This window comes from Phacochoerus africanus, chromosome 8, assembly GCF_016906955.1.
Source record: "Phacochoerus africanus isolate WHEZ1 chromosome 8, ROS_Pafr_v1, whole genome shotgun sequence".
Lineage (NCBI taxonomy): Eukaryota > Metazoa > Chordata > Mammalia > Artiodactyla > Suidae > Phacochoerus > Phacochoerus africanus.
Window position 1 is genome coordinate 103,761,319 of NC_062551.1, and position 14,111 is coordinate 103,775,429.

The 14,111-nt window shown below is 38.2% G+C and overlaps 1 protein-coding gene across 1 annotated transcript in view; it reads left to right on the forward strand.

Annotated features, from left to right (window-relative positions):
• METTL4 (methyltransferase 4, N6-adenosine) overlaps positions 1-11,487 on the forward strand; it is a 118,788-nt gene extending 107,301 nt beyond the window's left edge. The window contains exon 9 of the mRNA XM_047793843.1: positions 11,401-11,487. Within this exon, the coding sequence (XP_047649799.1) occupies positions 11,401-11,417 (17 nt within the window). The 3' untranslated portion in view covers positions 11,418-11,487. The remainder of the gene's footprint in view (positions 1-11,400) is intronic.
• The last annotated feature ends 2,624 nt before the right edge of the window (positions 11,488-14,111 follow it).

A 14,111-nucleotide genomic window follows, 5' to 3' on the forward strand; every position in this document is an offset into this window, starting at 1 on the left:
TAAAATGTTTTTCTATGTACTTGAGCTTTACTGCATTGTTTATTCAGTGTTCTTAGTACAAATTTACAATATTAAGTGGTTGTTCTCTCTAGAAAAGATTAGAAATTAAGGATAGGTTCAGTGACTGAAACATGATCGCATGCTTTCTTTTTTGGCTTAATCCTATTTAAATTTTTTTTGATGGAATGTGTCCTCTAATTCTAGCTTTCCATACTTATTCATTTCTAATGAAGATTGCCTAGAGCTCATTTAGATTACAAATGGGGAAACTTCTTTTTCACTAATTGTGATAGGTAACTTATTGCATAAATTATGGCTTCCAAAGTTCATATAGTAGATTGTGTTAGTTCTTTAGAGTTGAAAAACAAGCAAGTTTTAGATGGCTTGACAGTAGGTCCAAAATAGAAGCAGAGCTTCCAGCATATGTTTGACATAAAATATGAGCAATGAAGCATAATAGAAAACGCATATGTATGCTTTTTAAATAGAATAATTTTAATGTAACTATTTCTGTTATATAGGCCCTTGTAATTAGTCAGTTTGGCAGTGACTATGTAAATAGGATTCCTGTTGTTGAAAAAAAGTTTTTGATGTGTATGAATCATCATATTTTCTCCATTCTTCATAATAGTGTTTGTATATATAGCATAATGCCAAGTTCACCACAGCACACCTGTGAAATGGTCTGCCATGTCTGACAAGAATGTAAAACTAAGTGTGACAACAAAAGTAATTAAGTTAACTAGTAAGGTAATGCATGTATCTCCTAAAAATCTTAAGTTGGATTATTTCACTCCTTGCATTTCCTCCTTCCTTCTGGTCTCTCCTTCTCACCCAGTTTGCTCGTTCCTTCTCATTTCTTTGTCCTCCAAATTTTGGAGTATCGCAGGTCTAAGTCCTTGGATTTAGTCATTTTTCTCTCCACCCTGTTTCCCTAAGTAATCTTACCCAATCTCATGGCTTTAAATATGATCTATGTCCTGATGATTTCAAAATGTACATCTCCAGCCTAGATCTCTTCCTTGAACTGTCTCTGCTTTGTTAGCCACTAGATATCTGACTTAACATGTCCAAGAATGAGTTCCTGATCTTCCCGTCCAAATTTGCTCTCCCCATTTTGTCCATCTTTTTCTCTATTCTATAAATATTTATAATAGTTATTTAAAAATTCAAGTCTATTAATGACATCATCTTGGTCAACTGTGGATCTGCTTCTGTGTACTTTTTTTCTCCCTTGATCATAGGTTACATTTTCAAGCTAGGCCATGTCTCATAATTTTTGATTGTATGCCAGATATTGTATGTAAAAAACAGAAAAACTTGAACTAGGTTTTTTAAAAAATAGAGGACATGCTGTCTTTTTGTGTGAGGAAGCTAGGGTGAAAGTTGATATTTTTTGTTTTATTAAAGTTGAGCTTGGTTAGTGCTAGGTTCTTTAATTTCAGATCATCTCTGTTTTTAAATATCTTATGAGTGAGTTTATTCCCACAACTCAAGCAGGGCTTTTTGACTTAGGAACTAGAAGTCTGTGATCTCTCTCTCTCTGCTTTTACCCCTGGCCTCAGCTGTTACTTGAGCAGTAAGACTGGGGAAGGAGTGTTGGATCAAGATGATTAGCATTACATTTGGGGCTCTTCTTGATTTTATGCCATTTTTCCAGTTCATAGAGTTGTACAATTTTACTTGTTTTTCTTTTATGTCCCAACAAAGAAATGATTAAGGCAGACCAGCTATTCTACTTGTTTTTACCTCCAGATATAATGTATCCCCAGGTATGGAAGCAGTCAGCAGTCTTAACTCACTTAGTAAGGGCTCATTCTCCTCTGGAGTTTTGACTTCTTTGTGTCTACTATTCTGTGATGGCTTTAAAGGAAAACATACTTACTAGTTTATCTGGTGTTTTCTTGTCATAACAAGAATAATATCCTTTTATGAGTTTCTACACTCTTAAGTAGAAGTGGAGTGGTAGAATTTGATTTGATACTATTAATAGTAAAAAAAATTGATAAAAGTCCTTCATTAAAGGTACTTTCACAATACTTATACTCGGAGTGCTATTCAGATCAGTGTAGTAGAGGACTGACCAATTAAGACAGACATGGGCTAGTAAGCCGCTGGTGAGAGGACTGGCATATTTTTAAATAGCACTGTTATGATAAAGAACATGAGCATAATAAATAGGTTGATTATGAAAGTCTCATGCAATAATGAATGAGATAAGCATTTAAAATTTTGTATTTCAAATGAAAGTTTAACCAATACAACTCTCATTCTGAGTGGTGTTTGCAGTGTCAAGTTCTAAGTAACAGTTTTTTTCCCCTGCACCTGTTACCTGTCTAGTATTTTGAGAGAGGTCACACCATGAACCTGTATTTCCTATCTTTTGACTATAGTCTAAACCAGTTAGAAGGACCTTCTTGTTTAAGCAGTTGAAATTCTGCTCTTGAAAATTCTGTCAGTTTGCACTGTGTATAACGAGTGCCCTGGTGGAAAAAATAGAGGCTCGGCTTCCTGTATAGATCGTGTTCACGATGGGAGGCAGGGGCTGTGATCCTTATCCTGCTGGCAGCCCAGAGATATAAATCAGGCTCTTTCACTTCAGTCAACTTTACCTACGGTGAATGAAATCCAGGTCTTTAAATAACATATGGCTGGGCTGTGGTTTCATTACTCTGACAGAACGTGATCTAAGCTGTCAGTTTCTAATTTAAGGAAAGATAGGGAAAATGAGGAGGAAATGACAATGGAGCATTTCATTTCTTTTGGAAAGAAGGCAGGATGTAATGCTCTCATAAATACATGAATAAATAAAGCAGCTGTATTTGGGGGTTGATTTTAGAGTTCTTGACCCTGTGGCCCTACCTAGGATCTCTGTGGCCTGTTGGATTTTACTGTCTTTACCCAGAACTTCAAGATAGTTAACAGAAGAATTCAGTGCCTTTTTTAAAATTTTAACATTTTATATTCACAATGTACATGTTGTAAGACAGAGCTTCGATCCTAATCTCACACTTAAGAGTGTGTTTCTGAATCCATACTTTGAAAAATTATAGTGTATCTTCAAAAGGAACAAGTAAGAGCAACAACTACCTACTAGCATTGTACCAACTTTAACTTACTAAGAGCCATGCTCTTCACTAAACATAACAAGTAGTTTAAGAAAATACTGGATGAAAATCTAATACCTTTGGACATATTGTATTAAAAGGACATATAAGACAGGAAAAATTTGTACTATTGGTAATCAGTAGAAATAATAACAAAAATGATATTTTTCAGGTTGAAACAGTGCTTTTTGAGGAAATATCTAAGCACTTAGTTAAAATGGACTGATGAAGTATGATTCCATAGGAGGCAGATTTTAAATCTCCAAAAAGAGATAAAAGGTAGTCTTTTCTGAAGAAATGTTTAAATGAATAACTCTGAGCTGATATTTTTATTTACCCCTCCAGATCCACTTTCCACCTTTCTCTACTCTGTTCTCTATCCCAAGAGGCTGACTGGTATGGCTCCCATTTCCTTAGGCTTCAGATGGGTCTTCAGGTGTGGAGGTCTGGTAAAAGATCAGAGTGCTGACCGGGTATTTATTTCCCTGGATTCCTTCCTGTTGATTCTGTGCCTTTCAACAGAAGTCTTTGGTGCTCCCAAGGCATCCTCTTTTCTTTTCTTTTTTTGGTCTTTTTTGGGCTGGACCTGTGGCATGTGGAGGTTCCCAGGCTAGGGGTTGAATTGGAGCTGTAGCTGCTGGCCTATGCCACAGCCACAGCAACGAGGATCCAAGCCACATGTGCGACCTACATCACAGTGCACTGCAACACTGGATCTTTAACTCACTGAGCAAGCCCAGGGATTGACCTGCATCCTCATGGATACTAGTCGGGGTTCATTAACTGCTGAGCCATGACGGGAACTCACCAGGGGATACCTGACTTTCTCCTTCCAGATTCATTGTCCACTGAAGCCCTTATTCATTCTGGCACAGGAGTGGTCACAGTCAGGCTCCTTCCAGCCCTGGGTGGTTCTTCTGTATGCTGTGGTTCCCCCAAATAGCATTGCTTTAATAATGAATACCTTCATAGACAAGTTCTTCTCAAATTGGCCTATTTAAAGTATGCCACCTTTGTGACGGAACATGATAGAAAATATGAGAAAAAGAATGCATATATATGTGTGAATGGGTGGGTCACTTTGCTGTATGGCATAAATTGACAGAACATTGTAAATAAACTATAATAAAAAAATTGTGTGCCACCTGTTTCCTGTGGGTAAGAATTTTATTAATCCACAAGAAAATGAAGTTATTAAGGATCTATATATTAAGCACAGAGTGTTGTTAATATTTACATTGGATCAATGTTTAATGCTTAACCTCACAAAAATGAAGAATTATATTATTTTACATTACTTAAAAGAACATTAAGACTGTTAGGATTTCAAAGACTATGTGACTATCATGCTTTTATGAATTTGTTCTTAAGGAAAATAAAATTTGTGTGTGCAGCTAACAGCTTGGGACTTGAGCACTAGCTTTTATTTGTTTTTCATGGAGGTATGTCTGTTTTCAGATCTTTTTTGATTCCTATGAAGAGACAACTTTAAAAAAGTAACTTATTTCATGAAATATAATTGTGATTTAAATGGAAACACATTGATTTTGTACCATATTCTAGGAAGATTTTTTTGACAGTGAGGTCTGCTTAACCATGGAAGTATTAAATTAGAGAAACTGTGGAATTTTATTTATGAAGGGAATGACAGTGATAACAGAATGCATTTTTACTCCTGAAGTTGACTTGGGTAGGCTCAGAGCTAGAAAAGGATGAAGGGACTTTTCCCCCCACTCTTCTTCCTAGATATATAAGAATCTCCTCAAATCAATATGCCAATTTTAAGTCAGAGAGTATATAGTGTCTAGAGTGTGTTATACCTTGTGATAGAGACAGTGGTAAATGCTACCGTGTGGTCCAGCACCTCTTGCAGACTATAGGCTAGTAGTAAAGACATATATGGCATTTCCAGGGTGATGCATGTTAGGAAAGAAGCCTGAGAAAAATCTGGAGTTCTTATCAGAAGGGAAGCCAATAATATTTTCCTAAACCATTAGGACCTAGTTACTGAAGTTAGAACCCTGACTGTCATTCTTAAATTTTGACCTCCAACAGTTACCAAAATAGCTATTTTGTATCTTTTACCTGTTTCCATTTTTATATCCTTACACTAATGCAAGAGTTGAAATCCTTATCATTTCTCTCCTGATGGCCTCCACTTTACCCCACTTCCAGTCGTGCCCTTCAAATAGATATTTCACATTTTCATCAGAGTGTTCTATCTATAAAGCAAAACTGACCATTTTATACCATGCTTAAAATTCCCCAGTGTCCCTCAGTCCTATAAAAGATAAGATTCTGCTCTTTAATATGATGTACAAGAGTCTCCATGACCTGGACTCTGACTGTACCTTCCATTGCATCCCTCCCTCTGAAGGGCAGGCACTAAATGTTAAATGAATGAATTAAAAACATTTAAAATGGTTTCATTTACCAGAAATGAACACATAAGGATGGTTTATTAAAACCATAGAGATATAGGAAATGGTTCTGTGCTAGTTAAGAGTCAGCTTTCCTCCACCCCACCCTTGATTCATTCATTTGATATTGATTTAATACATGCATGTGTTGGGCTCCAACATCCATGTTGAAGGAGTTCACAAATTCTCTGACAAGATACTGCTCAGTTAGGCATTAATGCAAAGCAGGTCTTAATAAGGGCCACTATTTGCAATTTGAAATCACTTGCTGTAAGAATTCATAGAAGAAGAAAACCCCCTGTGGGGCAGCGATTGAGCTGGACTGGATGTGTAAGTGAGTTCTGCCCTGAGGGTACTCTGTTTTGGGGGGAATCAGCCACACTCTTCCTAGACATAAGGGAGTTTGCAAGCAGAACTTTACCATCCTGACTATGCAGAGCTCAGACTGCTCACTGCTAAGGACTCTATTGCTGAAAAGTGGCTAATGAGGCAATCCCGCCTCTGCTGGGATCCTTTTGATGGCACAGGATGCAGAGTACTGCCTCCCCTTGGGTTCTTTCAGGTGACCGTTATCTCTGGGAAGTAATGTCCAGGGCCTCAGTGGAAGCTGGGGGACTGACAAGGCACCAGCTGTTCAGTGGACCCCCGAGATGCCTGAGGGAGAGCTTAAGATAAGTCATTGAACATGTAGGGAACAAAATTTAGTCTGCTTTGGTTTTTGTGTTCTGGCAGTTGAAAACGTTTCGAATTCAAATCTCCCCTCTGCTCTGACCCAAGATACTCTTTTTATATAAGGAGGCTTCATGATGACATTTCATTGTCTCCTGCTTCAAGAAAGACACCTGGGACATCTCTGATAATGTCTTTTCCCTTTGTCCCTTCTCTCCAAATGTGGTGTGCTCTTAAAGAGTCAAGGAAAGCAATAACACATGTAAAGTTTCATTTTGTTATACTCTACAAACCCAAATGTGAATGTATTTATTGGATAAAGACTCTGTGTTTGGAATTCTCTGTGTAGTAAACATTCTAGGGTTTGACCAAAATGTTCTTTTTATAACTATTGGTTTTACTGATACTCATGTACTGAAATGCGCTTTTAACAGAATTTAAAAAAAGGTATGTTCTGGTTCTGGAGAGAGTAACCTCCCTGCAGAATAGTAAACACTCAATTTCTCTCAATATTAATTTCTGGTCTGAAAGGGAAGGAACCTTTGCACTGCAATTTATTGGTGATTTCAATAAAAATTAAAGCTCCTTGTGTAGCCCAAAGATTGCCATCAATAAAGTAAAATTAGGATTTAATTAGAAATATATGTCGAGGATTCAATTCTTCTATAGGATCTCATTAGGCATTTTTTCATAGCCATTTAAAGTGTCAAAAATATCCCATAAGAAGTAATGATGAGTTCTTGCTATGTTGCAGTGGGTTAAGAGTCCAACTGCAGTAGCTCGGGTCACTGCAGAGTCTCGGGTTTGATCCCCAGCCCAGTGCAGTAGGTTAAAGGATCTAGTGTTGCCTTAGCTGCAGTGTAGGTAAAAGCTGTGGCTTGGATTCAATCCCTGGACCAGGAATTTCCATATGCTGTGGGTATGGCCATTAAAAAAAAAAAAGTAGAAGAAGAAAGAAAAAAGGAGTAATGAGTGGAGCTCTGACTGCTTTTGCATCCTGTCTTCTTTTTTGACCCTAAGACATTTACGTAATTTGTCAGTTTTTTTCTAGTGGTATAAAAAACATTCTAAGTAACTGCTAAGCCTTATATCTTTGTTAAAAAAGACTATTAATTTCATAAGATAGTCTTAGATCACTATGGATGTATTTGTAAGCATTTTAAGTCTACTGCAATAATAGCAGCTAAAACTTGGGAAATGGTTATTATGTGTAAAGTACCATTCAAAGTGTTTTATATGCTGTAACTCATGGCTCAGAACTGCCTCATGGAGTGGATACTATTACTGTTCATTTTACAGCTCAGGAAACCAAGGCAAAGAAGTTCAATTAATTTGGCTAAATTCTTTTTCTTCTTCTTCTTCTTCTTTTTTTTTTTTTTTTTTTTGTCTTTTTAGGGCTGCACCCTCGGCATATGGAGGTTCCCAGGCTAGGGTCGAATCAGAGCTGTAGCTGCCGGCCTACACCACAGCCACAGCAACGCCAGATCCGAGCTGCATCTGCGACCTACACCACAGCTCATGGCAATGCTGGATCCTTAACCACTGAGCGAGGCCAGGGATCAACCTGCATCCTCATGGATACTAGTCAGGTTCATTTTCGCTGAGCCATGATGGAACTTCAGACTTGCCTAAATTCTTATAGATAGTAAATGGTGTTTCTGAGATTTGATTCCAAATAATATGACCTCAGGGTCAAGTTGCACTGTACTGCCCCTTCATAGAATGTTTAAACTGATGTGCCATAGTAGAATGACAAGGTGATATAGAAGTTCATGGAAAATCTTCAATCCATGAAAATGCCCGAGGGTTTTCATTTTTTAGTTATATCATCAATTAAGAACTTTCTTTTATGATTAAAATGCATTTGTCAAACACTGAGAATCCACTGTTGATGTGTGTGTGTATGTGTGTGTATGTGTATGTGTGTGTAATTTAAGAGGGGAGAATCAGAGAGCTGGGTGTGGCAGTGGGTGGTTAATCTCTCTCAGTAGTAAGATGCCATCAGAAATTACATAAGATGGTAGGCAGTGGACCGAAGGAATGAGGAAGACATCATATTGGAAGATAAATCACACAGTTAGAATACCTTGACAATGAATTTGGCATATCATGTGTTCCATGGCCACCCCATGCCGTGTAAAGGCTTCAGTCATTCTTGCAATGCCAGAGTGAGATAGTGTTTCTAAGGAGTGAATGATGTTTAGATGTTGGCATATGAGGGGGATTGTTCTAGAAGCTGTTTAGAGTACACTGCAATGGGTGGTGATCCAGCTCAGAGGCTGTCATTTTTTTTCCAGATGGAAGAGCAAGGCTGGGATTGGATATAAAGCAAAGCAAAAATCCAAGAGATTCTGCAGAAAAGATATGTCAGGTGGATATGGTACTAAAATTGGAGATGCTAGTTTGTTGTAAGAAAATGAGGGGGGTTCTAAAATTTAATTTGAAGATTGAAATATTTCATGTATCACCATCATATTCAGATGGCAATAACCAATAGGCATGCAAATATGGCACAGACTAACTGGAGATTTGGTTGTCAGTTGTATGAATGTAGCATCTTTTACTCAGATCATTGCATGGCCTCCTGCCAGTCACACTCTTTCCACTCTTTTTGCTCTGTGGTTCATTGTCCACACAGTAGCTAAAGTGATCTTTTAGGGAAGTAATTGGAACATATTGCTTCCTACTTAAATTTCTTTAATACGTTAATTCTAAATGGGGGAGAAATGGATGCCTAGAAGGCATTTTCAAAAGGAGAGGGGAGGTGTTTTGAGGTAAAGTTACTGTTATTTAGCGGGCATGAGTCAGGAATTTTCCATATCCTGAAATATTGCAATGCTTGAGCATTTAAAAAAAATCTTATTTATTTATTTTTTCATTCTTTTTTAAGGGCCGCACCCATGGCATATGGAGGTTGCCAGGCTAGGGGTTGAATTGGAGCTATAGCCGCCGGCCTACACCACAGGCACAGCAATGCCAGATCCAAGCCATGTCTGCGACCTACACCACATCTCATGGCAACACCAGATCCTTAACCCATTGAGCGAGGCCAGTGATTGAACCTGCAACTTCCTAGTCAGATTTGTTTCCTCTGTGCCATGATGAGAACTCCTGCTTGAGCACTTATATGTAGAAATTCATATCATTCCATTATAAATTATTATTTATCCTTTATGGTACTGTTAGGATATTATATTGATTTTTTTTTTAAAAAGATTATGCATATACAGGTAAGTTATATATTATTTACAGAATTCATTTCAGGGCAAGAATGGAGTTTTACAGAATATTCCATAAAATATTACTTTCTAATTTTATTCATCACTGAAGGAAAATAAGAAAGAAATAATAAGTATTAGTTCAAAAGAATAAATTAAGATTTGGAGAGATATTCCAAATGTAGATGAGTCTAAATTTAAACACAATTATTTTTAAGCCTTGGGTTCATCTCATTATCTCTAACAAGAAGGAATACAGTGCTGGGTCCTACCCTGAAGTAAATTTGAGTTAAGAACACAAGAGTTGTCATCCTGGGTCAGGCCTGGGTCACACGACCTGGAACACTACCTCAGAGGGTGGCACAGAGGGGCAGGTTGGAAACCCGCTGAATGACAATTCTGACATCTGCCTGGATGTTAGGTGGTACCATTCCTATTGGTGAGCTATGATAAATGTGCTATTCATAAATTTGTTCTAAGCTGCTTCTGAATCTAGATATATTTTCCTTTTTTTTTTTTTCTTCTCTTTTTTAGGGCCATACGTGCAGCATATGGAGGCTCCTAGGCTAGGGGTCAAATCAGAGCTACAGCTGCCAGCCTACCCCACAGCCACAGCAACATGGGATCTGAGCCGTATCTGCAACCTACACCACAGCTCACGGCAACACCAGATCCCCAACCCACTTAGCTAGGCCAGGGATCGAACCCACATCCACATGGATACTACTCTGATTTGCTTCCGCTCTACCACCATGGGAACTCCTGAATCTAGTTATATTTTCCATCTATACCAGATTTTGGGAGAGAGTTAACTCTGTGAGATGTTCCCTAGGACAAATTTCCCCAAATTTAGTAAGTTACAGGGATTCACAAGAACAGTGGCTCTCCAGGGGGATCTGGTACACTCATCTGTCCTTTTACTCTATAAAATGGGTTCTGTGGTGAAATACACCTGGAAAACCCTTCATAATAAGCCCCTTTTCTAGGAGAGTCATGGTGCACATTAGCACACTGAAGATCCTGGAAGGAAAGGAAATGTGATCACAAAACTCCTTCTTGTGCAACACCCTGTGGAGCTAGTGCCTCATGGTGAAAACTGTCCTCAAAGCTTAGGAACAAACTGTTGGAGCTCTTTATGTTTTTATACTGAGGGAAAGTCATCAGGTGGTGGCAAGCAGATCATTTTCCTCTCTCCTCATCCATTCCTTTTTTTTTTTTTTCCTCGTCCTTTTCTAATGCAGATTGTTGATGAGAGTGATGAGACAGTGGGCCACCTGTCTGGTAGTCTGAATCCAATATTAGGGTGGCCAAACAACAAGGACAGCCAACTCATGGAAAGAACATGAGCTTTGGAATGATAAGTCATGGGTTGGAGTCCCTGCTCGGTTATCACTTGCAGCTGTATAATCTTGGGAGCACCGTTGGTTCTCTGAGTTTCCCCATATATGACATGGGGACAATAATAATAGCTTCTCATTACTAGAATTACTTTGTGAGTTGTACTTGCTAATGTGCATGCAAACTTGGCAGAGTGTATTGGTTATTTTTATATATTTAAAGTATTTAAGAAATTCTAAATAAGAACGAAACCTGGTGTTCTAATTAGTGAATTGAATCATTAAACATACAGTAAGTGACTCTATAGGTTTAAGGCTGAAAAATCATCTCTTGTGTATAAATGTGTAAAAGGAAGAGAAATCCAGCCCTTGCTCTACCAAAAAGATAAAAAAACAAAACCAAACCCATAGAGGTTAATAACTGTACTCTTTCACTGCCTTGGGTGTAAATATCAGCCCAATAGGTGGGGAATGCAGCTGGCCCAATTTAGTGCTCAGCACCCATTTTTATCTTTGCTCTGTTGGAACTCAACATGCAAAGAGTAGCTTCTGAAAAACTGCTTTTAATACCTTGCTAAGATAATATTCTCAAGAGTTTAGTTTAAATCCACAAATAAGTAACATCCTTCATCATTTTCTTTCATAACAGAGACGATTCCAATCTAGCTTTTGTTAAAATGTCTTCCTACTGTCTTTAAAAGAAGAAGAAGAAGAAGAAGAAGAAGAAGAAGAAGAAGAAGAAGAAAAAAAAAGGCTACACACAGAACTCAGCTTTCCCCCCTACAAATCCAAAAAGTAGACACAGTCATACTGCCGTTCCTAATACTCAAGAGCCAGAAGCAGTTGAAGAAATACATTAGCTTCCTGATACAGGTAACTTAAAATATTCTTTTGTTTTGAATGCAAATGGACATGCAATTAAGGATGAGTTCATAGGCAACACTTTTCAGCAGTGGTTTTGCCATTTCAAAAACAAAAGTGATTTCAATCCACTCACACCTAAGGGGTATGACAACATCACAGAAGTGATGGATGAAACATCTCTTGCAGGTTGAGTACCTCCTATTAGAGAACATACTCAGGGCACAGCTCTGTGCTTCCAGGCAAAAAATGTTGCCCCTGCATTGTGGACACTGAGTTTGCATTGGGTTTGGAGAGTAAAATCTAGGCTAGAACCTTAAGTATTATGAATGACCACTACAGGGAAAAGTATTAAGGATGGAAAGAAAGGCAGCCTTATTTTGCTTTATTTTTCCTAATGGCAGTGTTGGTGATGTCGATGTTGGTAGCATGTATGTGAAAGAAATAAAATATGTGTTTTCGACTTTAAATCATGCCAAGTCTGTTAAAGATTGAAGGATATGTATAGTACAACAAGTGCCAATAACTCAAATGCACTTGGAGCAGCAGGCAAACTAGATGATGAAGAGGGAAGGATGAAGGCTATTAAATAGCTGGTGGGGGCTGCGATGTAATGCAGACGTACCTCCTAAAGGCATTCAAAGTATATTTCTATTTTGAAAACACCGTGTAGCCAAACCTAAACAGCTATATGGGCTCAAATTCACTTCCTGGGTTGATGGTCAGTTTTCAATCTCTGGACAAAAGTTTGAAGAGTAGGGGCTCTAGAGTCAAATGGTCCAGGTTCAGTTTCTCTTAACCAGGTTTGCTGATAATTTTGGCAAGTTATTTAACATATGAAAGCCTCATTTTCCATATGTCTAAAACATGAATAATAATAGTACTTACCTCATGTGATTATTGTGAAGATATCATGGTAATCTATATATATACCTATGTACTTAGACTGACCAGCCCAGCAGTAGTAAGCACTTTATAAATCTGTGTTTACACACACACACACACACACACACACACACACACACACACACAAAGCTATGTATGCAAACGACTCTTTCCTCCTTCAAATATTCATCTGGGAAAGCTATACACTTTTTAATGATGTTTTTTGGCACATTGTTTTGAGTGTAATTGATGGCTGCAAATATATTCTTTCAGAGAGTGGGAGGGGATTTGGGTTTTGGGGAATATCATAAGTCCTTTGAAGTGAAGTCTGATGAATGAGATAAATAATCAAATTGGGCAATACAACTTTTGAGCAAAAGTAAGCTAATAAAAGGGAGCATGAATTTAGGCACATAAGGATATGTAGAGCAGAGATAGCAATTCAGAAAGAGTGGGTTGTAATTGTTTCGTTGGGTTTTTAGCTCCATGGTATTCTTTTCTGGCACATCATTTCAACATTTAAATGTGGGAGAACCCTGGGGTTCAGTAATTGAACCTCTCTTCCATCTATCCTCACTCTCCCTAGGTGATCTGATCTAGTCTCATGGCTTTAAATACTTCCTATTTGATTAACTCCTAAATTTTTATCTTCAGCTAGGCTCTGTCCTCTGGATCCTAAACTTATGTATCCAACCAACTCAGTTGACTTCTCCATGTAGATGTTACATGATCTCCTTCACCTTATGTCAGGAGCGGAGCTCCTGATATTCATGACATGTTTTACAAACCAGTATATCTGCTAATGGCAACTGTGTGCTGCAGTTGTCAGTGTGAAAGCTGGTGTTGTGCTTGACACCTCCTTTTTCTCATACTGTACATCTGGTTCATCAGCAAATTCTGTCTACTCTGCCATCCCCAGTTACACCACCTTGGCTCCAACTACCATCATCTCTCCTCTGGTCTATTACAATGATCCTTCCTGCTGCTATTATTCTTCTCTTCCTAAGCAGAGCACCACAGTGATCCTGTTAAGATGAAATATGGTCATGCTCTTTCTCCACGGCTTCCCATCTGACTCCATTGCTGTCCTTACCACGACCTACAAAGCTCTCCATAAATTGGTCCCCTGTTAAACCTCTCAGATTTTAGTGACTCCCTCATCATTTATTCAAACCCACCACACTGCCCTCCTTGCTATTCCTTGCACACAGCAGGGTCCACTACTTCCAAACCTTCACTCCAACTCGTCCCTTTGTCGTAATGCTTGCCTGGTATATGTTTACTTGACTACTTTTCTCACTTCCTTCATGTCTTTACTTAAAGACTTTACTTTCACCTTTCCTGGCTACCTCATGTAGAAATTTTATTTCCTCTTCTCATACTTTACTTATTTTCTCTTAACAATTGCTTTTCTATCTCTTACTATAGAAGGTAAATTCCATGAAGGCAGTGACTTTTTAATGTTCTATTTACTGTTGTATCTTCAGTACGCCTGCTCCAAAATAAGGACTCAGTGAATTTTTGTTAAATAAATGAATTCATTGCTCTTTCTGTTACCTATTTCAAAATGATTCAGGAATCATGGAAGAGATAGGCAATGAGGTGGAGAAAGCA